Raw genomic sequence first — 26,285 nt, 5'->3', positions numbered from 1 at the left:
AGCATTTGACATTTGAGGCATTCCTAAATATTTGGCCAACAATTAAATGTATATCAATGTAATTTCTGTGCAACAAAGAGACAGCCTTCATGTTATTAAAATGGACCTATAGAGGCCTGGCCAGCGTGGCTCAAAGGTTGAGCTTCGACCTATGAACCAGGAGGTTGCGGTTGGATCCCCAGTCAGGACATATGCCCGGGTTGCCGGCTCGATCCCCAGTAGGGAGCGTGCTGGAGGCAGCCTATCGATTCAATGATATTCTCTCATCATTGATGTTTCTCTCTCTCTCTCCCTCTCCCTTCCTCTCTGAAATCAGTAAAAATATATTTTTTAAAAATGGACCTATAGAGGAAGATGAGTTGGTTTCTTTATAATACCAGTATAATTTTTTTAAAAATATATTTTATTGATTTTTTACAGAGAGGAAGGGGGAGGAATAGAGAGCTAGAAACATCAATGAGAGAGAAACATCAGTCAGCTGCCTCTTGCACACCTCCTACTGGAGATGTGCCTGCAACCAAGGAACATGCCCTTGACCGGAATCAAACCTGGGACCCTTCAGTCCGCAGGCCGACGCTCTATCCACTGAGCCAAACCAGCAAGGGCACCAGTATAATTTTTAATGCTGCATCTACTAGGTGTACCGGTTAATAATGACAGATTTTGTTGTAATCAAAGAAAACATGATAATTTCAAGAGAAACATCAAAAGTGCTTTATTCAAAGTGATGTCCATCGCTAGCTACACATTTTCCCCATCTTTCAGGTAATTTGTGGGTACCGTCCCAATAGAACTTTTCTTGTTTTGAGGCAAACCATTCAGAGACCCAATTTTCCACTTCTTCGTACATTTTGAAGTGCTGCTCAGAAAGTGCATGTGCCATCGATAGGAACAAGGGGTAATCTGAAGGAGCAAGGTCTGGTGAATACGGTGGGTGGGTTAATACTTCCCAGGCAAGATCTTTTAACATGTCTTTAACTGGTTTTGAAGTGTGTGATGGTGCATCATCATGAAACAAAATTACTTCGCTTTGTTTTCTGGCCTATTCTGGTCGTTTCACGATCAAAACATGTTCAAATTATTTGTTGTCAGTAGCGATCAGTATTAATGGTTTCACCTGGTTTTAGAAGCTCATACTACAGCACACCTTCCTGATCCCACCAGACGCAGAGCATTGTCTTCTTTCCAAAGCGATTTGGCCTTGCAGTCCATGTTGATGGTTGACATGGATCAACCCATGATTTTCTGTATTTGGGATTCTCAAATTAAATCCACTTTTCATCGCCAGTCACAATTTGATGCAAAAAAGACTTTTTTTCTTGCTGTTGAAGCAACATTTCACTGACTTTTCGGTTTTCCATTTGTCTTTCGTTCAGTTGATGTGGCACCCATTTTCCTTCCTTTAAAATCTTGCCCATTGCTTGTAAATGATCAGACATTGTTTGCTGAGCAACGTTTAATCTTACTGCAAGTTGTTTTTGAGTTTGACACGCATCTTCATCCAAATGCTTGTAATTGTTGGTCTTCAAACTTTTTCAGTTAACCTGGACATTCTTTGTCTTTCACATAGGAATCATCACTTTTAAAGCGTTTAAACCAGTGTTCACAAGTATCTTGAGATGGAGCATATTCACCATAAGCTTCCCGGAGTATACGATAACTTTTTCTTCAAAATAAAGTAATGAATTAAAAATTCCCGCAAATGCTCTTTTTTTGGCACGAAATTCAACATTTTTAAGCATAAAAATATCTATGATGTTAACACGTTCAGCAAATTTGACATGAAGTTTTGAAGCTTGCTGTCAATACAACAAAATAGCAGACATACCAAATCACATATATATATATCAACATATGTGTAACTCCATCTATTGAAAAAAATCCGCATTATTAACCGGTATACCTAGTATATAGTATTGGTTCCACCTTAAACTAATAGCTTAATATGTTGACTGAGTTACCCAAAATAGAAATTTAACCTTGGCATTTATTGCCTTAAAACTACATTTTCCATCCATTTCAAATTCTTTGAGCTTCTACTGAAACAGCAAAATAAATGCCCAAGATAGTTCTTTTGGGTCCTGTTGTTATTTATCCTCAATTTGAATATTAGATTTGCTGACCTTAAATGTGCCAGATTTATGAGAATAAGAGCTAGGGCTCTCATATGAAATTGTTTACATAGGATTGTGATGTAAATTGCCACAGATTTTAAAGAATATTTTCAAGTAAATTTTCCATTTAGGATCATGTGCTCATCATTGAACTTGTATTCTTTTCATGTTCAGGGTCATACAGGATAAAATTAATTATGATAACCAGAAATAACACAGAAAAAAATTTTTATGTTGGTTTAAAATTTTCATCTTGATGGGGCATTTTAGCTGTTAAAGGTCACTGAAGTTTAAGATATGGGTACTTTTTTATAGCATGAACATTAGTATATTAAAATGGAAGGTTCTGGCTTATTCAGTTTGAATATTGCTATTTGTTGCATAAGCATTTCCAGCAGCAATTTTATCTGAACTTAATGTGTCCCTGCAGTCAAATGCAAGGATGATCTTTGCCTCTTGAGATTATGTGTTGGCAGTCTTTGTGCTGCCTTGTGACCCTACCTAGGCCCTAGGGTTGTTTTATGAACTGGAGTTTAAAAAGCAAATTATACTCTCCCTGAATTTAAAAGCTCTGAAATGCGGGTGGAGGGGAGGGGTAAACGGGACGACAAAGTTGAAGGCTTAATAAATGAAATAAATCTTCTTGGACAGAATAGCTATTTTGGCAGATTGCATATAACCAGTGACAGTTACAATTCAGTGTGTGGGATAAATCTGGAAAATGAATATTGGACTTCAAAATACCATATGCAAGTCTAGGGGCTACTGTACTTACTCATTCTAATTTTTTTACTGTCCTTGTGTAAGACTTCCAAAACTACCTTAGTTACCTTTCAGAAAGGGAAAGCTGTTGTGCATTTATTTTTATTGTTCAGTTGCTTTGGTACTGATGTGCAGTCCAGTATTTTGAACATAGTTCTGGGTAGTTTATTCTTTTCCTTCTTGTGTAATTCAAATGTTATATTTATCAGCAAAAGGTTTTTTTACCCTAGGATAAGTTAACTATCTTGCTTATTTTAACAGATTTTTATATATTTGTGCTGGAAACAGGCTATTTCCTTTAAAACTTGTGTTTAGAGACATTTATCTCTATGTAACATGATTGCAAAAGTTGCTTATTTTAGCTGCCTTTTTTCTCCCCAATTAGTTGGTGACAAAGTTCCTGCTGATATAAGGTTAACTTCCATCAAATCTACTACTCTGAGAGTTGATCAGTCAATTCTCACAGGTAAGTGTCATGTATTGGAAGGCCATTGAATTTCTGATGCCTCTCTCAGACACCATGCTCATAGCATCAACTCTTGCCCCACTCTCCCTTTATGATATCCTATCTTAATTCTCATTAAGCTATTTATTTCTTAAAGCTTTATCTGTTAGACTTGTTGCCAATATATGGGGCTTAAAGGCATGATTTTTTAAAAAACTAACTTGGCTTTCATCTTATAAGGCCTCTATCTTTTAATTTTATAAAAAATCAGTTTTCACCAAAAATCACCATAATGTTTTTATTGTTTTTAAAAGGTTACAAATTCTCTTATTAGAGGTTAATCTTACAGTAGAAGTATTGTCTGTTTTGTGGAAAGTGGTTCAATTTCTTTTATTGTGTTGTTGTTAATCCTCACCTGAGGATATTTTTCCATTGATTTTTAGGGAGAGTGGAAGAGAGAGGGAAAGACAGAGAGAAACACCGATGTGAGAGAAACACATCGATTGGTTGCCTCCTGCATGAGCCTCAACTCAGGCCAGGAAGGAGCCTGCAATCAAGGTACATGCCCTTGACCAGAATTGAACCCGAGATCCTTTGGTCCGAAGGCCGATGCTTTATCCATTGAGCAAAATTAGCTAGGGCTCAATTATTTATTTAGTCGTCTTTTTTTTTTTAAATATATTTTATTGATTTTTTACAGAGAGGAAGAGAGAGGGGATAGAGAGTTAGAAACATCGATCAGCTGCCTCTTGCACACCCCCTACTGGAGATGTGCCCTCAACCAAGGTACATGCCCTTGACCGGAATCGAACCTGGGACCTTTGAGTCCACAGGCCGACGCTCTATCCACTGAGCCAAACCGGTTTCAGCTATTTAGTCTTCTTTTTCCAGGCTGGTAAAAAGGACTCTAGAACTGTAATTTTTTTTCATTCTATGAATACTAATCTAGCATCTAACATACTTTACAATAATCAAATGTACAATTAACAGAAGTTAGCACCCCCAAAATAGTGAATGTTTTACAGCCTAGTTTGCACACTTAGATTTGGGATTGTTTGGAACATTTTCCCATTTTTTGTTTGCTAAAGGCATAGAATAGGGTGGAGGGCATATTAACCGGAAGTGAGGTGGTTAGAAGATTAACTTAAACACAATGCTAACCTGAATTAAATAGAGAATAAATATAAAATCCAAAGATTATCAAGATTTATCTGATGATCAGTTTTGAAAAGCAACTGATTAAGTAACCTGGGTTCTGTATTTTTTGTTTCTTTATGAATAGCTTAACTATAAAACTTCCATTAGCAGCAACAAGCTGGAAGCTGATTAAGACATAAAATGTTGGGAAATTAGGTTGTATGTATGAAATTCTCATAGTGTGCCTACAGAAATAATTACCATTTTAAAACATCATACTTTCTTGAGTGTAATTTTTTGTTGAATAATTACACTATAGTTTTAGGCTAGGTTGAGGAATCAGATTTTTTTGTCAAATATTGTAGTGAAGTTTAATACCTGACATTTGAATGAACAATTGGAGATATATTTCACTCAGATAGAACCTGATTATATAGTTTATAAGTATTATTAAGTAAAGCTGAAACCAAATTCAGCTAGACATTTGTGATTCCTTTTTTTTTTTTTTTTTTTTTTTTTTAATCCTCACCCAAGGATATTTTTCCCATTGATTTTTAGAGAGAGTGGATAGGAGGGCGGGATGGCGAGAGAGAAACATCCATGTGAGAGAGACACATCTACTGGTTGCCTCCTGCACATGCCCCAACCCCATCGGGAATTGAATCTGCAACCCTCTGGTGTGTGGGCTGACACTCTACCACTGAGTACACTGGCGAGGACTACCATGTGCTTTTCTTATTGCAACTGCTGGTTGCTATTTTTCAGCTTTGTTTTATTGAAATAGAACCCTGGTTTAGTACATGCAAATATTTCTAAAAAAGTGTTTTCACTTCTCGTCTCTGACATGACTGAACAACAACAGGTTTTCCAGTGGGTGATCTTCATTATTTATAATGTATCTACAGCTTGTTCAATCCACTAAAAGTAAATACACTTGCACCTTAAAAACAAAAAAAAAGTATTGGAGTGTGTATATAGTGGGTCATTGGCTGGGATTTTAATTCAAAATTGAGTTCCTTTATTTTGAAATGATAAGTATTTTAATCCTGACATTGCTCTGAAATTAATTTCTATTACTAAATTTTACTAGTTTACCTCCTTTGAATGAATTGGCCCTTTTATCCCTTTTCTTGAGAGAGGCAGTGGCAAGAGTAGATGAGTGTTCCCAGGTTCCAGGCGTGGATTGTACAGATCTAACCATCCCTCTGTCTCTCAACATGCTTAGGTGAATCTGTCTCTGTCATCAAGCACACTGACCCTGTCCCTGACCCACGAGCTGTCAACCAAGATAAGAAAAACATGCTCTTTTCTGTAAGTACTTTATCATTCGTTTCTTTGGGTCTTTTTTGTTTATTTTTAAGACATTCTCAGAGTTTTAACTCTGCTGATGCTGTTTTTTCCCCCACTGCCTACCTTCAGTGGTCATATTTTAGAAAGTGTTGGCTATTATTCCAAAGCATAATCACAGTCTTTGTGGTCAATCTCAGCTGTCTTGTTTTAATTGGCAAGGTTTTTTTCAATTCTCACCCAAGTGTGTGTGTGTGTGTGTGTGTGTGTGTGTGTGTGTGTGTGTGTGTATACTTTAAATATATTTTATTGATTTTTTACAGAGAGGAAGGGAGAGGGATAGAGAGTTAGAAACATCGATCAGCTGCCTCCTGCACATTCCCTATTGGGGATGTGCCCGCAACCAAGGTACGTGCCCTTGACCGGGATCGAACCTGGGACCCTTGAGTCCGCAGGCCGACGCTCTATCTACTGAGCCAAACCGGTTTCGGCGAGGATATATTTTTTATTTATTCTAGAGGGAGAGTATGGGAGGGAGAGAGACAGAGAGACGTCTATTGGTTTCTTCCCATATGCGCCCTGAACAGGGTTTGAACCCACAACCTGGTTATGTGCCAGACCAGGAATCGAACCTGCCACCCTTTGGTTCACGGGATGACACTCACCAACCAAGCAACACCAGCCAGTACTAAACTGGCAAGTTTTTGAGAATTAAAATTAAAAGATCAGGTCAGATATCTTTAAACTCTTTATCTTTAAACCTAGTAGAAAAGAAGATTTCTTTGGAAAAGACATAATAAAAAGGATGTTTTTAAAGATGATGTGGATGGTATCTGTACGAATTCACAATAAAAAGGTGTGTGTTTAGAGAGAAACAAATATGGCAAACCATTAATAATGAGTGAGTCTGGGTGAAAAGTCAAATGGCTGTTCATTGTACTATTACAGTTTTTCTGTGAAATATTTTCAAAATAGCCCTAGTCAGGTTGGCTTAGTGCAGTGGTCAGCAAACTCGTTAGTCAACAGAGCCAAATATCAACAGTACAACGATTGAAATTTCTTTTGAGAGTCAAATTTTTTAAACTTAAACTTCTCTTAACGCCACTTCTTCAAAATAGACTCGCCCAGGCCGTGGTATTTTGTGGAAGAGCCACACTCAAGGGGCCAAAGAGCCGCATGTGTTTCGCGAACCGCAGTTTGCCGACCACGGGCTTAGTGGATAGAGCATTGGCCCTCAGACTGAAGGGTCCTGGGTTCAATTCCAGTTAGGGGCAATGTACCTTGGTTGTAGGCTCTATCCCCAGCCCTGGTCCGGATGTGAGGGAAGCAACCAATTGCTGTGTCTCTCCCCCGCCGCCCTTCCACTCTCTTAAAAAGAAAAATACATATATATTTTTTTCCAAAATAAAAAGTTGGGAAATTTATAGTTTGTTTGGATTGAAATACTATTTTAAGTGGTGGGCTTTTGTGTGTTCATGTGGGAGCTTAAACACCCAAAGTAAGTGAAGTACTCTCGAGTTACAATGAAAACAATGGAGCCGTATCATTCCAACACTAGTAATTTAGTGGGGTGTGGAGACAGCTCTCATACTTGAGTTCACTGATTTTGGGATGCCAGTGCTGGAGTGGAAGTTGTCAAGGTAGCCATGGTAATGGTTGCCCTTATAATTGGTGATGAAAGTAGGGGTGGTTGAGTTGGAGCCAGAGGTGGAGAGAATGCATAGGGTTTAGAACTATAGAGTTTGAAATAATTGAGAACTCAGAGGGGTTAGAGCCCTGCTCCATCCCAAAGCTAGTCTGCAAGCCAGGCTCAGTGTTGTGAATAGAGATCGAGGTGGGTGAGCTGCTCTGGGGAGAGTAGGTACCACATGAAATGAGCATCAGGGAGAAATGTATCACACTGCCTGCGTGAGTTACTGCTCATTATCAAAGTTGGATGGCTGGTTCTCTACTCAAGATTCACACCAATCTGAGTTTACTAGTCAGCATTTAAGTTGGGAATGTTGTTAATATTGTAACCCAGTTCTCCTCTGTTTCTGTCCTAGGGTACAAACATTGCTGCTGGCAAAGCCATGGGAGTGGTGGTGGCAACTGGAGTTTTCACTGAAATTGGCAAGATCCGGGATGAAATGGTGGCAACGGAACAGGAGAGAACACCCCTCCAGCAAAAACTAGATGAGTTTGGGGAACAGCTTTCCAAAGTCATCTCCCTTATTTGCATCGCAGTTTGGATGATAAACATTGGGCACTTCAATGACCCAGTTCATGGAGGCTCCTGGATCAGAGGTGCTATTTACTACTTTAAAATTGCAGTGGCCCTGGCTGTAGCAGCCATTCCTGAAGGTTTGCCTGCTGTCATCACCACCTGCCTGGCCCTCGGAACTCGCAGAATGGCAAAGAAAAACGCCATTGTTCGAAGCCTCCCTTCCGTGGAAACCCTTGGCTGTACTTCTGTGATCTGCTCAGACAAGACTGGTACACTTACAACAAACCAGATGTCAGTCTGCAGGGTAAGTGGGAGTAATTTAAGAACCTTTCCTGTTAATTGTTTATTCATCCTAAGAAAATGCCCCCTGTGCCATCAAATCTTTACTTATAATTTGATCCCTTTTTATGTGCCTTAAACAGATTGGGTTATGTGAGCCCAAAGTAATTTCTAATACTTTAGAGGAAATTAATCATTTAATTCCTAAAACTGTTTCATGAAGTAAAGGATATCTGTATGGCTGATGTACTTGTATCGAAGAAATAACTATAGGCAATCTAAATGTGAATTTATTTCCCTGCTCCTCTGTTCTTAAGTGTATGTATGTTAACAGATAAGCTTCAAAGGAAGAGCATTCTATAAAGTGGCTAGTTACCTACCTACTTAAAATCCTAATTATTTCCATTACACATTGAATGAGACATGCTTTCTTCGTGAAAGTAAATAATTGCCTTTCCCTTACTTTGTTCTCTTTTATCCTTCCTTTCTTAGGTTGTCTCACCACCACTTGGGTAAAAAGAATTGTTCAAACCTGCTCTTAGAAAAATAAGAACTAAAGAAATATAATAATGATATGGCTGAATTAAATTCTTTAATTCAGTTCTCATAAATTTTATGTAAACAATATTGTAGAAGTGAAAGTATAATTTTCCAAAAGGTGCACAACTCAGACAAATATTTAGTGGACACATCAAAGATTCTATCTGGCTAGTTAATTAATGAAGGAATCATTAAGATGGTCAAAAGGTTTACCAAGAGCATTTGAGGAAGTGCTCAAGATTAGTATTGCTATATGTTAGATTACAAAAACTGGTTAATATTCTTTGGGGCAATAAAACTACTAGGTTATATTTTCTACAGGCCACAAATCCACAACTTTACATAACATGAGGCCTTATTAATAAATAGCTTAGTGAAACACTTAATTTTTCTACAACACGGAATCTTTGAGTGGGCCCGTTAGGTAACGCCTCTGAGTGACACTGAAAGGAAGGACGTGGTCATCCTCTTGGTCGTATGTCCAGGATTTGAAAAATATTTCTTTAGCATTGGAAATTGTTTTTGTTTTAATACAGTTAAACCCTCTGAATCTTTGTCTTGTCAAATTTAAGTTGATGATGATTTTTAGATACAGATACCCCGACTCTTTCTGTAGTCCAAACCCAGGTTTAGAATGAATGGGCAGGTGTTTAAAACAGATTGAGGTGTTCTGTCTCTCAAGTAGTAAGCTTCCTAGTTTGACTGGGGTTCCTCTTGTAGATACCGAGTTTGAGCTACCCAAGTTCTCATTCCTTGGAACCAGAATTGCTTGGACAAATAGGCTAAAAGCTGATGATTTGGGGGAGAGAAAAGAAATTTCATGTCACCTGTTTAGTATTCCCCCAGCAAACTTTAAACTTAGCCTGAAAGCTTTAGATTCCTCAGAATAGACCTTTCTATCCATAAAAGTAAGCAGTGTGCAATTGTAACCTTTAAAAATTATTTTGGTTTTAAAGTTTTGGCAGCAAATCAGACTTCAAACTAAGTATAAAATAAGAGTCCATAATAAATTTTTTTTGTGCTTTTATTTTCCCTTAAGTGATTTGATTTAAAGTGTTTTTTTTTTTCTTCTATTAAAAAAACAGCTTGCCTCTTTGTTCTGTTCTACCTCAGCACAAAAAACTGGCGCTAATCAGTATTCTATAAGGTTCCTTGCAGTGGATTGCATAACTACCCTTGACTTAGGAATACTTTCATCATGCAGTTACTAAATGGTTTACTTTCTTAAAATCTAAAATACCAAAGGGCATTTAGATTTAGTTACCGTGCAAAATTCTGAATGTCTTAGAATATTTTGGACTGGTATAGACCCAGAGTTTCACTTTTTATAAACCGTATCATTAAAGAAATGGCAGTGTTTAATAACAAAACTGCCAACTTGCTTTGCTGTTGCTTAGTGCAGTTACTGTATTTTTCACTTGAGACTTGATTTGAATCATGGGAATCCCACTCAAGAGGTTAGCAAACTGCCCTAGCCAGTTTGGCTCAGTGGATAGAGCATTGGCCTGCAAACTGACAATCAATTCTGGTCAAGGGCACATGCCCAGGTTGTGGGCTTGATCCCCAGTAGGGAGTGTGCAGGAGGCAGCCAATCAATGATTCTCATCATTGATGTTTCTATCTCCCTCTCCCTTCCTCTCTGGAATCAATAAAAGTATTTAAAAAAAAAAAAAAAAAGGTTAGAAAACTAAGGCTCCAAGAAGCTGTGACATGTCTGAGGGTCACACAACTTTTAATACCGAGGGGGTGAGTTGGATTTTCTTATAGGAATGACTGGTAGCTAAACCTGATCCTCTCTCTTCCATTCAATAATTGTGTAACCTTGAGCACATCCTTTAATCAGGCTGGTCCTTTGTTTCTTATTCTATAAAATGTCAAACATCTTCGGAAAGAGCCTTTTAAAGGTGTTTATCTGTTTAAAAAGAAGAATTGACCTTGCTGCATGTAACCTTGGAAATGAATCTTTTCCTCTGATATATGTTTTTTTTTTTTTTTTATATTTTATTGATTTATTACAGTGAGGAAGAGAGAGGGATAGAGAGTTAGAAACATCGATGAGAGAGAAACATCGATCAGCTGCCTCCTGCACACCCCCTACTGGGGATGTGCCCGCAACCAAGGTACATGCCCTTGACCGGAATCGAACCTGGGACCTTTCAGTCCGAAGGCCAACGCTCTATCCACTGAGCCAAACCGGTCTCGGCTGAATGCTGATATATGTTTTTGAACTACAGCCTTTTATCAGGAGTCCTCACAGGTTTAACTCCAATTATATACTTTTGATTTGTATGTTTTACTCATGGTTTTAGTTCAGTTCCAAGGTTGATTTAATTCTTAATATACTTTTGAAAGTTAAAAGTATGTGCTATATAACAAGCAAATCTTGTGAGGCAAAAAAAAACAACAAACATTTTAAAATCAAGATGAGTTTATTTTCTTACTGAATATGAGTTGGGAGGCTCTGAAAAATGTGTACAAGTGTGACATGGCCCTAGCTTGTGTTGCTCAATGGTTAGAGTGGCCCACACACCTAAGGGTCATGGGTTCAATTTCCCCTCTCTCCCTCCTCTCCCCTCTAAAAATCAATGGGGGAAAATATCCGCAGGTGAGGATGAACATACATACATAAAAAGCATGACATGATTCTCTCTTCAGTGAGTTTACAGTTCCTTATTGGAACTGGTTTGATCATATTATTGTTCATATTTCAGAGATATTTTGGCATGATATAGTTGAAGTATCATTGTATGTTTTTGTCCCCCCTCACCCCTCCTTTTTTTTTTTTTTTTTTTTTTTAGAGGTTTTACAGTTTCCATCTGCAATGAAAACACATCTGAATCTTAGTCTTCCAAACTGCACTTCTGAATTATAATTAGAAAGCAAATTTTTAAAACCTCATCTTTAAGAAACTAGCTTTTGGTCCTGGCTGGTATGGCTCAGTTGGTTGGGCATTGTCCATGAACCTAAAGGTTGCTGGTTCGATTCCCTGTTGGCACATGCCCAGGTTTCAGGCTCTATCCCTGGTGAGGGGCCATGCAGGTGGCAGCCAATTGATGTTCGATGTTTTTCTCCCCTTCTCCCTTCCCCCGTCTCTAAAAATCAGTAAAACATTTTTAGGAAAAAGAAACTAGCCTTTGTCACCTTACTAATCTGTACAATTAAGAATTCTTTCCTAAGCATACTTCTGTCTGTGTTGTCTTGGTAATGTAAGTTCATTCAGCTCTGCAGGCTCCTTACTGTACACATATAGTTATGCAGCTTCATGGAAAATGAACTATTACCACAACAAAAATAAGTGGAAAGGAGCAGAGAAACAATTTATCTTACTTTACTCAGGGAATGTTGATGCAACTCTGAAATGTGTTTTCTTCGCAAGCTTTTATTCTTAGCTCTAAGGCAGGATTACCTAATACACACCTTCTCAGCCAGCCGTTTAAAATTTGGAATTCTGAGTATTCTAGAGCCCAGCTGACCCATGGTCCCTGTAACTCAGGTTTCATGTGGGGTGTTTTTGGTGTCACTGTTGCTTACTATTTTTTTATTCAGCACCTCAGTGATGCTGTTTCTCAGATTGTTAGATGGATGAGGGAGGCAATCTTAAACCGTCTCTAGTTGGAATAAGGGACAATACTTCCGATGTTCAGTTAATGTTTCATTAAAATTGCTTTTTTGTCTTAGCAAAGAGTATGTGTGTGTATTTTCTAGCATTTTTGTACCTTTTAAATACTTGGTTTTTTTCTTTCTATAGATGTTCATTCTGGACAAAGTTGAAGGTGATACTTGTTCCCTGAATGAATTTACCATAAGTGGATCAACATATGCACCTGTTGGAGAAGTGTGAGTAAACCTTCCTATCATTTAAGGATCCTTTATGCCAGTTTGGTACTTGTATAGACTTGCAGTGTCTAGAAAAGTTAAGACAGCTCTCTGAACATGGCTCATGGCATCAGTTATTAGAGTAGAAATTTTTTTGTACACTTAAAAAAATCTTTGCCCAGTTTTTGTTATTTTTATTTCAGAGAGAGAGGGAAAAAAACATTGATTTTACACATTCATTGGTTGCTTCTTGTATTTGCCCTGACTGGGGATTGAACCCACAACCTTGGCATATCGGGACGATGCTCTAACCAACTGAGCTACCCAGCCAGGGCAATTTTTGTACATTTTGAAAGAGAAAACACAAGTTATAAGCTAATGAACTACTTATTTCATCTTATTGAGCTCCCATTTGAAGCCTAAATTTCTAAGTGGGGTTTGTTTATTTGTTAGTACCAGTGGTAGAGGAATTTCATGAACTAAGAAAATAAAGGTCAACAGGGATAACTACACTGTGCTCTAGGAGTGTTCTTTCTTTTGACAGGTATAAAGATGATAAACCAGTGAAATGTCATCAATATGATGGTCTTGTAGAACTGGCAACAATTTGTGCCCTTTGTAATGACTCTGCTTTGGATTACAATGAGGTAAGGCTCCTCAGAAATGAGAAACTAGACCTGACTGTTCCTAGTCAAGGGTGGGGTGGGTGGATGAAAATCCAGCCTTCCTTCCTCCCTTTTGAAAGTACGGGTTCCTGATTTTATTTCCCCTTCCATTCAAGATTCTATCTCTATCAGAGTCAGCATGACTGAGCCAAAGAAAGCTGAGAGCCTTTCATATGTCCTGCAACTGAGCATTGCAGTTACTTAACCAAGAGTTTTAGTGTACATGATGTTCTCATCTGTTAATAGTTTGGTGCTATAAATTAATAAAACCCAGGCTAGAAAGTGTTTTCCTGAACGAATAGGGTGTTGATCTCGCTTTTTAAGATGGTAGTGTTCTATCCTGAGGACAAGCTGAGGTTTAGAGGGTTGTTTTGATAACTAACAGAAAACCTTTCTTCCTTTCTTTTGAATTATAGTGAGCTAAATCCTTTGGTTTCTAAAAAGCAAGCCATCAGAAACAGAATATAAACTCTGTAGATAAGTAATGACATGGAATTACAAATACTATTTGAAAACTTTATATGAGTTAATACTGTAACTAGTGGCTTCTTATAGTTAAGGGAAATGGAAAACCTAATTAGTAGAATAAGATAAGATGCACACCTTTGCTTTGAGTTATATTTTTAATTATCTGGATCATGTGCTCCAGAGTAGGAGGAAAGTGGCCCACAGAATAATGATGTAGTGGAGGACAGGTTGTCCTATGGAAAAACCTCTATTAAAGACAAATTACTTGTTTACTACTTTCCCTTTTTCTACTTTCTCTGTCTTTTACCAACAGGCAAAGAGTGCGTATGAAAAAGTTGGAGAAGCTACAGAGACTGCTCTCACTTGCCTGGTAGAGAAGATGAATGTATTTGATACTGAATTGAAGGGTCTTTCTAAAGTAGAACGAGCGAATGCCTGCAACTCGGTCAGTGTTAGAACTTGGTATATAATATTGTTCATGCTGCCCATCGCTTATACCACACATTTACTCTCTTATTGTAGGCAAGTAATTATCTCCCTTACCTCCTCAAACTTGCAATGTCTTCTTTCCCATATTCACTTTTGGGTAAAATGGTCTGACTATCTGAAGAAAATAAAAGATAATTTCCACATGCAACCATCTGTGCCCATAAGGTCTGCCTTTTCCCACAGTGCTGTGAATGAACACAACTGTCTAAAACTGACACAAGAAAAATGGAATAATCCTGAATCTGTTAAATTAATATAATTCAAAATAACACACACCGCCCCTAATTCTCCAGGCTGAATTCTGTCAGACACTTACGAAATACTGACTTTGAGAAAAAGTAAAAGGAAACACTTCTCATTTGATGAGGCTAGGGATACCAAAACCTGACCTGAACATGACAAGAAAAAGGAAGATGCAAACTAATTAATAGGGGGAGAGAGAAAAATATCCATTTTTTTGTTGTTGTTCCATTTATTTATGCATCCATTGGTTGATTCTTGTATGTGCCCTGACCGGGGATCGAACCCACAACCTTTGGTGTTTCAGGACGATGCTCTAACCAACTGAGCTAGCTGGCCAGGGCCCAAACTAATATATTTAATAATAGAGATATAGAGAGTCTCAACACTGCATCTTCAAATCAAGTCTAGTAATATATGAAAATGGTAATATGTTGTGTGCAAGCAGAATTACTCATAACTGCAAGGCTAGCTTAACATTCCAAGGAGAATCTGTGTGGTGACAGTGGTGGAGGGTGCAAAGCCATGTTGTCTGTCAGATCTGTGGTTGGTTGGTGTGACTGAATCCCCTCAGCTTCACAGAGACTGAGGTTTAGAATAGTTTGATTCCAGACTTATTACTACTCAATGAAGGGAAGCAAGTAGCATTATGGAGCTTAAAAGTGGTGTGTTCGCTGTAATGACCACCACAAATAAGAGCAGGACTGCATGTTTTGTTATTGTGCCTTGCTCTATCTGTCCCCAGTGCCTGTCACATAATGGGTGCCTAATGAACATTTGTTGAACAAGTGAAAATTTTACAGAAATCATCATCCAATAGTATTTTATGTATGTTCTCCTCATAGGTCATTAAACAGTTGATGAAAAAAGAATTTACTCTAGAGTTTTCACGCGATAGAAAATCAATGTCGGTTTATTGTACACCAAACAAGCCAAGCCGGACGTCGATGAGCAAAATGTTTGTGAAGGCAAGTACAGCAGATTGCAATTGAGATGTTCTTGCTATGATTAGGATCCTGGATGAGCCAGTAAATAAAATTGTTGACCTAAATCTGTAACGTTTTTCCAGGGTGCTCCTGAAGGTGTCATTGACAGGTGCACCCACATTCGAGTTGGAAGTACAAAAGTACCTATGACCCCTGGAGTTAAGCAGAAGATCATGTCCGTCATTCGGGACTGGGGTAGTGGCAGCGACACACTGCGATGCCTGGCTCTGGCCACTCATGACAACCCACTGAGAAGAGAAGAAATGAAGCTTGAGGACTCTGCCAACTTTATTAAATATGAGGTTAGCTAATGAAAAGTTTCTTCACCCACACCCTGCACATTCATTGTGTTTAAACAGCACTCCTTTGGTAAAAGGTCAAAGGAGTCTTGCCAAGAAAGAGGTGTGGTTATTTTTCTGCCGGCCAAATACATCACTATTATAATTTAGGTCACTGCTTCAAACGTATATAGTTAACAATTTAATACAAGTCTTTTACTTACAAAGTAGAATTATCAAGACTTGATAACAAACTTGTAAAGCCTATTTTGCAACTCACATGTAAATTAAGATATTTTAAAAATTGGGAATTTTTTTTACTTGTTGGGAAGGAGAGGGGGAAGGGAATGGCAAGAGCATGCTCCTTGGAGGGAGCATGCCTTTTTAATAAAAACATTCATTAGTTAGCAAAAGGTCAAAATACCCAGGTTGAGAGTCTCCTACTTTCTGCTCATAGCAGAATTCTCTTGTATCAGTAATGTGACTTCCTGGTGCATTGAATGAAAGGAACAAGCTTTGGTACTATGGGGCACTATAAAATGGCCGCTATCGCAATGCTTATTCCTCAGAATGTTTTTTTCCCCTCATTTCAGAATACTGTCGTCATGAAAGTTGAGGAATGATTTGATAAGAATGTAGCAATGTATTTGTTTCCTATTAATTGTGATTAATACTATTCTTCATTGGATTTATATCTGTGAAGTGTGAATATTAATCTTAGATAAGAATCGAAGGTACAGGCTTTAGCAAAAGAAAAATGCTAAAGAAACCTTTGCTCATAATGTATAAGTAGTCCTGTTTCTCACTAGGGAAAAAAACAGATCTTCCTGTTTCAAGATAAGGTGATTCTTTTGTGCAGACCAATTTGACTTTTGTTGGCTGTGTGGGCATGCTGGACCCTCCGAGACTTGAAGTGGCCTCTTCTGTGAAGCTGTGCCGGCAGGCAGGCATCCGGGTCATCATGATCACGGGGGACAACAAGGGCACCGCTGTGGCCATCTGTCGTCGCATTGGCATCTTTACGCAGGACGAGGACGTGACGTTAAAGGCTTTTACAGGTCGGGAGTTTGACGAGCTCAGTCTGTCAGAACAGAGAGATGCCTGCTTGAATGCCCGCTGTTTCGCTCGAGTTGAGCCTTCCCACAAGTCTAAAATCGTAGAATTCCTTCAATCTCTTGATGAGATTACAGCTATGGTGAGTATCTTTGGACATGTACAAATTTTGACTATTAAATTTTTAGTAATAATTCCCAGATTTGGAATTTCTTGGTTTTTGTCATGATCTGGGCTGTTTCTCTAGGATTCTGTTGACTAGTAGTTGGCGTGCTATGTGTTGCATGCAGGGAAGATTCTAGAATAGTTTACGACCTAACAGTACCTTCTGAATCAGTGTCTTCAGTCACGAGGGAAGTCCTTAGTGACATCGGATTCCCTTTCAGACTGGAGATGGTGTGAATGATGCTCCTGCTCTGAAGAAAGCAGAGATCGGCATTGCCATGGGTTCTGGCACCGCAGTGGCTAAAACTGCCTCCGAGATGATCCTGGCCGATGACAACTTCTCCACCATCGTAGCAGCTGTGGAGGAGGGGCGGGCAATTTACAACAACATGAAGCAGTTCATCCGCTACCTCATCTCATCGAACGTGGGGGAAGTTGTCTGGTAGGTCCATAGACAAGTCACTTGTGTTCCTTTATCTAAAACTAGAGGCCCATTGCAGGAAGATTCCTGCAAAAATAGGGCTTCCTGTGGCCTGAGCAAAGCAGAGAAGGGAGCGAAGCCCGCTAACCCACCGCCTCCCTGCGCTTTCTCTCCCACTGCTGCTGCCGCCCTCGCCCCGCTTTCCCTCCCTCTTGTACACTGTCTTCAACCACCATCTTTGGTGGGTTAATTTGCATACTCTGGCTGGTGGGCATAGCAGAGTGGTGGTTAATTTGCATGTTTCTCTTCTATTAGTGTAGATTGTAGCCAATTTTCCAGATTTGTTCTTCCTATGGCAGCAGCTTTGGTCTCTGAGCATGTGGTGGGAGGGAGGTCCTGTCAAGATGAAGGAAGTTATTTCAAGTATCCATTGTTGCTGTCCATTAACTGTTATGGAGGAGTAGGGCAAGGTGATGCTATTTGAGTAGTGACCAAAAGTAATTTGGGATCTTTCTCTTTTTTTCCTTGGGTGGAAACAGTATTTTCCTGACAGCAGCCCTTGGATTTCCTGAGGCTTTGATTCCTGTCCAGCTCCTCTGGGTCAATCTGGTGACAGATGGCCTGCCTGCCACTGCATTGGGGTTCAACCCTCCTGATCTGGACATCATGAATAAACCACCCCGGAACCCAAAGGAACCACTGATCAGTGGGTGGCTCTTTTTCCGTTACCTGGCTATTGGCTGTGAGTAGTTTTATATTGTTAATTTATAAACAAAATGTATGTGAGCCAAAATTTTGTAAATTCATCCCTTAAAAGCACATTTTGCTACTCAATTTACAGTAAATTTAGTCCCTGTTTTAGCATCTTTATCCTGCCTTAGATCTTTGTGAGTGAGGTTTTCAGATTTAACCTATGGACAAAGGGATACAGGGACGACTCAGGCCTTACATCACTACGATAATAAGAATGAAGACCCTTTTCCCTCATCGAGAAAAGGGACCAACCTGTGTGCTCATCAGCAGTGGTTGGTAAATTCATGGAGCTCGGCCACAGGTCAGACTCTTCTCCAGATGTCACCTATGTAGACTTCATCCTCCTGAGCCAGGTGCTGGTTCTCTTCCCCATTTCATAGGTTAGGAAAGGGAGTCCCAAAGAGGTTAAATAACTTCCTGAGGGTTCCATAGAAAGGTGACTTAAAATTCAAAAAGCACACCCTGGCATAAAGTGGGCAATCTCTTGGCCAGTCATTTCCCCTCCAATGGTAACAGCTTCTCAGGTGCCCTTCCAGAGGAGCTCTAGCAAACAGATTTTGTCTTTATTTTCTTAAGTGATGGCACGCTGCCCAGCCCTTGTATGCTGAGCTTTGTCCTTTTGTATTTCTTCCTATGCTGGGTAATCCCCGCATCAGTACATGTATATATAGCTAGCTGCCTTATCTCTGGGCACCAGCTGCCTGCTGCACTGGTGTCATAGGTGGGTAAGAAGGTGGGTGCACTTGTATCTTTTGGTGGATGCTACCACAATGGAACATTCTCTTACTCTCAAGGCCCTGTGTTCTCCACTACCCTTTGTTGCTTCTGTGTAACGAACTTGCTGAATTAAAAAGTAATGGGGATGTGGTTCCCATAATCGCCTTCAGGTATTGCCCTGTTGCTCAGTATTCTGCACTAAGTGCTCTAACAGCCTTTCCACATAACAGTCCTGTCAGGGTTTTGATGGAGCAAATTAGTATACATTAGTGTACAACGATAGTATCAGTTTGCCTAAAAGTCGTGGATGGTGTGATCTGGTCCTACCACACTGCAGCCTTTCTGTGTATTGGCTGTGGACTAGAGAAGGGCATGACTATGGTAAAGGTCCTACTACCAAACCAGTAGAACCAATTCCTCACAGACTGGCTGCCTGGTTCTCTGTACCACAGACCCCTCTCCTTGCAGAAGCCTCGGTCCAGCTGCTTTTGCACAGGCGTTTCAGCTATTGTTGACATACCTTGTCTTTTCATCTGTCCTGGTGAATGGCTCACAAGGGAGCAGCTACAGTGAATGCTGCAGGCTGCAAACCCGTGTGTCATTGTCTTGATGTTTGTTCCCAGGTTATGTTGGCGCTGCTACTGTGGGTGCTGCTGCATGGTGGTTCGTTGCTGCTGACGGTGGTCCAAGAGTGTCCTTCTACCAGCTGGTATGTAGCCATCTTCCTTTCTGTGCCTTAGGTGCAGAGTGTTGTAAGGCCAAACAATGTTAAGCTCTCTGTGGTTTGGGTGCCTGTCAGATAATGTTAGGGCTCAATCTGCAGTTGCATCAAAAGATTATTCTGAAGGACCTGGCTTTTCTGGAAAATGGAGTCGAGGTCTTATGTGGGTCTGTGTTGTGGACTTATGGAATTGGTGCGTGGACTTAGGAATTGTACTTGGCTGACCATTGGGCTTTTGTTGCAGAGTCATTTCCTACAGTGTAAAGAGGACAACCCGGACTTTGAAGGTGTGGATTGTGCAATCTTTGAATCCCCGTACCCAATGACAATGGCCCTCTCTGTTCTAGTAACCATAGAGATGTGTAACGCCCTCAACAGGTCAGTGAATCCTCTTGGCAAGCTGGGCGAAAGCTCTGACAGCAGGGCGCTGTGTGATTGTGTGTGTGTGTCATCGTTGATTGAGGATCACAGGAAAGCTCTTCCTTCCCAAAAAGAAAGGAGAACAAGCAGCACCTGCTTCCAAAAGTGTAAGAGCCGTCATCTCCAGGAAGTAGTGGGAGTGCTTAGCCGTGTGTTCCTTAAGAGACAGGGGAGGACGCCTGTATGCCAGTGTCCACAGGGAAGGAAGGAGCTTTTTCCCTTTAGCATTGCAACGAAAGGTATCATCCAATTAAGCCAGTGACAAAAATGGAGGTTTCAGAAATAGCCTAAGTGTTGAGGGCAATTGAGCAGCTTTGAGACCAAAGCCTAGATTTAAAATTGGAAGTTTGTTCTACATCTGGACATTCTTTAACTTTGTTACAGTAGAAACTTGGCCAAATTAGCCGCTGCTTATTGAAGCGTATTTCTGAATAATCTGTCACTGTGACACGGGCCTATTTACCTCTCTCCTTGTTTAGCTTGTCTGAAAACCAGTCCCTGCTGAGGATGCCCCCTTGGGAGAACATCTGGCTCGTGGGCTCCATCTGCCTGTCCATGTCGCTCCACTTCCTAATCCTCTATGTGGAACCCTTGCCAGTAAGTAGTGGTGGGACCCAGGCTGGGGACTGGCTGCCTCTTCAGCAAGGCTGGGGGCTTGACAAGGCTTCTGTGTTTCAGCTTATCTTCCAGATCACACCGCTGAATCTGACCCAGTGGCTCATGGTGCTGAAAATGTCCTTGCCTGTGATTTTAATGGATGAGACACTTAAGTTTGTGGCCCGCAACTACCTGGAACCTGGTAAAGAGTGTGTGCAGCCTGCCACCAAATCCTGCTCGTTCTCGGCATGCACCGATGGGATTTCCTGGCCATTTGTGCTGTTCGCAATGCCCCTGGTGATCTGGGTGTATAGCACAGACACTAACTTTAGTGATATGTTCTGGTCTTGACTGACAGTTTTACATAAAGAAGATGTTTTAACTTAATCAATTTTTTTTATTGTTTAAAGCAACTGTCTATTTCTGCTGAATTTTCACATGAACATATTGGCTGGTGAAGGAGGTTTCATACTCTAGATTTTGTTTTGCTTTTTCTGACTCCAGTGGGGCAAGATTTTCCTTTTTTATACACATAATTAAAGTGTCCATTGACATGTACAGAGAACTAACACTATTTTATGCAAATATTTTTTTGTAGATGACAAAGCATGTACAGTGTTCTGTTTAATACTCATCCTTGTATAAAAAAAAAATGTTGAGCCAGCAGACATTGTCAGCAAATTAATTGGCAGCAGATTTTAGGAAATGAATGTGTGTGGTGTTTTTCTAAAATGATATAGCATGTATTGTGTCTTTTGCATGATCATCTGGATTTAATCTGAGATCACAGTCTAATTTTTATTCATAAGCCAATTTTTCTGCACTGGGCAGAGTACTGCTACCTCAGTCAGTATTTTTTGGTTTGCCACTCCCTCACCCCTCTTGGTTCACCTCCACCCCTCCCCACTCTTGGCCCTGGTCCCACACTGCTCGGCTGCTTCTCCTGTAGGATTTCGATGGTTCTGTTTACATCAGTCTTAACAAGAGGTATGCCTGTTCTCGCTTGTGCAGAAAACATTGTTCCAGATTCGATTGGGTTCATGTCCCCTCAGATAGTTTTTAAGGTTATTTATTTAAATGTCTAGTGTATTTTATTGTAACAGACATTGTTTTGCCAACATTGCCTATTTCAGTGGCACTTCACAATCTAGTTTAAAAAATAAAACATTTTAAATGGACAGAAAAATAACTGCCTTGTTTTTAACTCCTAAGTGGCCTAGCTTGAACTATCTATCAACTTTCTCTTAAGTTCTTAGCTCAGACCTTTAGTTTTACTGTACTCACAGGGAAGAAGGATCCTGTTCTGCTGCATAGGTAGTTGTAAGAATTTTATTTTTTAATGTATAGGCACTGTCATCCGTGACACATTTTATGCAAGTTTCTGCTGGCCTGGTGTAGAGAACATAAGGGCAAATGTGTGTATGTATATGTGCGTGTATGTGTTTTGTAAAATCTGTAAATAGCACATGACCAAATGAACATATTGTATAGAACTATTTTTATTTGAATGTGGCACTAACCACCACCACCGTACTATGATGCATGTTCCAGATCAGTCTTACCAACAGTGTATAAGTCATTAACAGTCCTAACTGTGGTGTTTTCCTCCAATGCCTTCCAACATCCATCAACTAACGTGAGTATTCCCTGGAATTTAGATGCTTTAACCTGAAGGTGACTGCTACCAATTGAGCTAGCTGTGTGACACTAGTGAGTAAGCCCCATGTGTCAGGCATTGCTGTGCTCTGTGGCTGTCCCTGAGAGCAGGGGGCATATGTGTGCTACCTGTGCCAGCTGCCTCAGATAGTGGCATAGCCAGATGTTCGTTGGGGAGGGCCTGGAGGAAGAGAAACCCATTCTGATTTGGTGAGACTGAGGCTTTGTGAGGGAGCTGTGCCTTTGCTAGTGCTGAGATAAGGTTCACAAAAAATTGTGATTGTTAGCTGCAAGGACTCATCCCAGAACCTTGGTTCATTAAAAAGCAAAAAGCTAGTAAAAGCAAGTAACTGAATCAGTGAACTCACGTATCCGTAGGTTCCTCTTAAATAGACCACTTTCCTTCCTCTTCTGGGTCACATCCTTGGCAGCTGAGACTTGTCTTCTCTCTGCAGGGCACATTCAAGCACAGTTGTTAGTAGGGCAGGGCTCTGCTTGGCCAGCAGCCAACCAGCCTTGTTAGCCCGGGTGAAGGAGGCCTAGGAAGCACCTTGTGTTCAGTGGGTTGGCTGCTTCCTCCCTGTGAGGCCCTGAGTGTTCTTGGGAAGGTGTTTGGCCCTGGTTGCTGGACCAGAAGATGTAAGTGCTGGCCGTTTGGGGGAAAAGTTAACAGGTATCAGGCAGGACGAGGATGTGCTGCTGCCAGATCCAGGTCTGTGTGTGAGGAGGTGGATGTGGAGGCTGAATGCAGAGAAGGGAGGTTGGTTTGCTTGGCAAATAATGTAGGGGGGGGGGGGTAGTAGTTTTGCCCATTTTAGCATCATGACTGGTAAAAAGAAAAGGGCCAAGTGGGATCAAATGCCAGGAGTGTGTCTTGGCTACAAACCAAAACAGGATGTCTGAGCTTGTTGGGTGGTGTGTTATTCAATGGAAACCAAACCAACCAGTCAACTTTCACTGACTCAGTTCCTTGATTTAGTGGCCGTTACAAAGTAAGTTGAGTGCTGTGGGCTGCTGTAGGAGACACGCACAGCCCCAGATGGCCCTGGGCTGGTGTTGCCTGGTGGTTTCTCAGCTTCAGGCCCATCCCACCCACGGAGGTGGTTTGGGTACCCACTTCCTTCAACCCAGACAGCTGAGTCCCTGTGTCTGCTCCAAATCAGGCCTCCTCAGCAATTGCGTTGCTGTGGGCACATCCATGGCCTCAGGTCTCCCATCTTGCAGTGAGTGGCAACCACCCAGTCCCCTCCTCACCGAACAGGAAGACACTGCTTTTGCCGCCATCAGTAATTGGATGGGGCAGCATCCTCCTCAGACCCACCATGAAGGTGTTGCCAGGCAGTTCCTGCCTGAAACACTTTCCCTATGGACCCATCCCATTAGAGTGTTCTGCTTTCTGCCACTCCATGCTCACCTGGCCTTTCAGATACAGCTTTGTCCAGAAGATGACAATCTCACACATCCATCCCATTCCTGGGGCACTACTCCAGCAGCTTGTTCTGCATTTAAAATACAGATAATATGTTCACAGTCTATCAGGAGAGTGTGAGCTCAAAGACAAGCAAGGCAACTGCCAGCCTCCCTCACAAGCAGCTGCTATTACATTACCCTCAAGCTGGGGCCTCGGCGCCCCCTGATGTCTGTGTGGTAGGCATCCCTCAGCAGTATGAGGCCACAAGCGATAGCTCAGTGTCTGCCAAGCACCTACCCACAGCCCAGAGCCTGCTGCATCTACTGAGCTAAGTTGGCCATTGCCTTTTAAATTTAACCACCAAATTATGTCAGAGCCACCAGGCCTCTTTCTTGAAAGGGAATGGTGATAAGCAGCTGAGGTACAGGATTTTGTCCTGAGACCAGGCATGGCTGGGCCTGCCCCTGGGGAAAGATGGGGAGGAGGAAGCTAGAGGCTTGGCGCTGATTGCCACACTGCTCACTTCTGTCTGCTTCATGTCCCTGCACTGCTAACTGAAAACTGTTCCTTCTCTTGCCCTGTTACACCTGAAGCGATTAAGCGCCTGCCTGGTGGGATTCTCCTGTCAGCCAGGGAGCTTTGCTCTGTAGGCAGATGACACCAGGGATCTATGTTGCCAAGCCATTGTTTTCAGATGCTACCCTGTGTGGGCAGTGACTCGGGGACAGTTATCAGAAACACTGGTCTTAAAATCTTAAAAAGATCAAGCTGAATATTCTCTCTCAACTACCACTATTAATCTTAGTCTTAAGTAGTTACTCTAACATTTCCTCCCCATGTTTCATAAAGCTGATTTCCTCTTTCTTTCCTTTTCAGCAATACTGGAGTAACCGCTTCCTAAGCCATTTTGCAGAAATGTAAGGGTGTTCGGTTGCGTGCATGTGCGTTTTTAGCAACACATCTACCAGCCCTCTGCATGATTGAAGTTGGGGGACGGGGGGAGAAAAGTAGGAAAAAAGCCCCCAACTCATTGTGTGTTATGTGGAGGAAATGTGTATTACCAATGAGATTTTTAGCTTTTAAATCAAAGTAATAATTACAAATGTACAACTTAGTTTAATGAATCTGAAAGCCTATCCAGAGAATTTTGGTTTCTTTGCTGCAAGAAGAATGAGGTTCTGAAACCTTATCCAAGAACTTAGACACCATCAGCCAAGTCTCCATGCTTCTCTGTCCAAAATGTCATAGCTTATATAAATGTACAATATTCAGTTGTAATGCATGCCTTCAGTTGTAAGTAGCCAGATTTCTCTACAGTGTCATTGATACATGCTACTTTTTAATTGGCCCTGTACAGTTTTGCTTATTTATAAATTTATTGAGAACACTACAGGTGTTGAATGGTTAAAATGTAGGCCTCCAGTTCATAACTTGTTACATTTTGAGTGTGCAAACAGCTATTTTGCGCTGTATTAAGTGTAACTTATTTAATGAAATCAGAAGCAGTAGACAGATGTTGGTGCAATACAAATATTGTGATGCATTTATCTTAATAAAATGCTAAATGTCAATTTATCACAACGCATGTTTGACTTTAGACTGTAAATAGAGATCAGTTTATTTCTGTGCTGATAACAAGCATTGCACAGACATGGTTTCAGGTAAATAAATCTATTCTACAAGTTCACAGTGTGGTGTTGATTGTTCTCCTATGAGAGGGCTGGGTGATGTGCATTGAGGGCCTGCAGCCCTGAGCAGTTTTGCCCTCGTATAGATAAAAGGAAGGGGGGTAAGTTGTTGGAGAGCAGAGTGGTAGAAGGTCTGCTTATGTGATAAGATTTATAAAATATTCCTGCCCTGGCTCCGTCTCCCATCAGTGGAATTTTCAGAGATAATTAACGATTTAAAAGTTGCCAGCTTGGAGACTGTGTAGCAGTGGAGAGATGGTTCTAACACTGTTCAGATTCTACCTTCCTATTGTTAATATAGAAAAAAGAACTGAAATAGGACTGAAAGAAGTCCTGAAATTCATTCATTTGGTGGTTATTTAGTGCTTATCTGCCAGGGGTGGATATGCATGGGCCTTTTCTCTATTTTATAAATTTCCTAAGATGATTTTTTTGTCACTTAAAAAAGAAAAAGGAATCCAGGATACAAGAATAGTTGGATGATTCTATAAACCAATAAATACAAGCCCTATCAACTCTACAGATATGGAATAACCATTTGTTTAAATTTAACATCCAGATTATAACTCCCATTTTATAACATGAAAAATAAGTCAGAAGTATTGAAACACCAGAATTACTCACCATTCACCATTGCCCACTACTTAGCACTGTTCTGGAGAGTTGTGGCCATCAGACAAGGAAAAATGCCTAGAAGTAAACAAAAAAGCAGCGTTCATATATCGGATCCATTGGAAGGAACATCTGGTTCTTAGGAAAGTTTAATTTGGGGGGAGAATGGCGAACTGACATCTTAATGTGACGGATATATAATTTATATGCTAATGATACATGAAAATACCAATAGGTAATTTAATCAGGTAGAAAGGAGGCATTTAAGCTTAGTAGGTAAAAATTGGGTTATTCATTATGCCAGTGGTCATCTTGGGGGGGAGAGCTGTATCCCCAATTACAAATGGATCAAAAGACTT

The 26,285-nt window shown here is 40.5% G+C and overlaps 1 protein-coding gene across 2 annotated transcripts in view; it reads left to right on the top strand.

Annotated features, from left to right (window-relative positions):
- Window positions 1–25,313, top strand: part of ATP2A2 (ATPase sarcoplasmic/endoplasmic reticulum Ca2+ transporting 2) — a 52,848-nt gene extending 27,535 nt beyond the window's left edge. The window contains exons 6-21 of one of the 2 annotated variants that reach the window (XR_003617930.2): window positions 3,262–3,342; window positions 5,684–5,769; window positions 7,791–8,255; window positions 12,519–12,607; window positions 13,131–13,233; window positions 14,033–14,164; window positions 15,294–15,416; window positions 15,518–15,736; window positions 16,572–16,907; window positions 17,152–17,372; window positions 17,891–18,093; window positions 19,445–19,530; window positions 19,787–19,920; window positions 20,442–20,559; window positions 20,641–22,195; window positions 24,503–25,313. Coding sequence is in view for 1 of the 2 variants with exons in the window: in XM_054712425.1 (XP_054568400.1) it covers window positions 3,262–3,342; window positions 5,684–5,769; window positions 7,791–8,255; window positions 12,519–12,607; window positions 13,131–13,233; window positions 14,033–14,164; window positions 15,294–15,416; window positions 15,518–15,736; window positions 16,572–16,907; window positions 17,152–17,372; window positions 17,891–18,093; window positions 19,445–19,530; window positions 19,787–19,920; window positions 20,442–20,559; window positions 20,641–20,761; window positions 24,503–24,516 (2,531 nt within the window). In the remaining variant the exon portion in view is untranslated. The remainder of the gene's footprint in view (window positions 1–3,261; window positions 3,343–5,683; window positions 5,770–7,790; window positions 8,256–12,518; window positions 12,608–13,130; window positions 13,234–14,032; window positions 14,165–15,293; window positions 15,417–15,517; window positions 15,737–16,571; window positions 16,908–17,151; window positions 17,373–17,890; window positions 18,094–19,444; window positions 19,531–19,786; window positions 19,921–20,441; window positions 20,560–20,640; window positions 22,196–24,502) is intronic. The other variant, XM_054712425.1, reaches the window with a different exon arrangement.
- The last annotated feature ends 972 nt before the right edge of the window (window positions 25,314–26,285 follow it).

The sequence above is a fragment of the Eptesicus fuscus genome, chromosome 23 (genome assembly GCF_027574615.1).
Source record: "Eptesicus fuscus isolate TK198812 chromosome 23, DD_ASM_mEF_20220401, whole genome shotgun sequence".
In the NCBI taxonomy this organism is placed as follows: Eukaryota; Metazoa; Chordata; class Mammalia; order Chiroptera; family Vespertilionidae; genus Eptesicus; species Eptesicus fuscus.
Note: the sequence above shows the minus strand (reverse complement) of the source record. Positions and strands in the feature narration are given on the sequence as shown.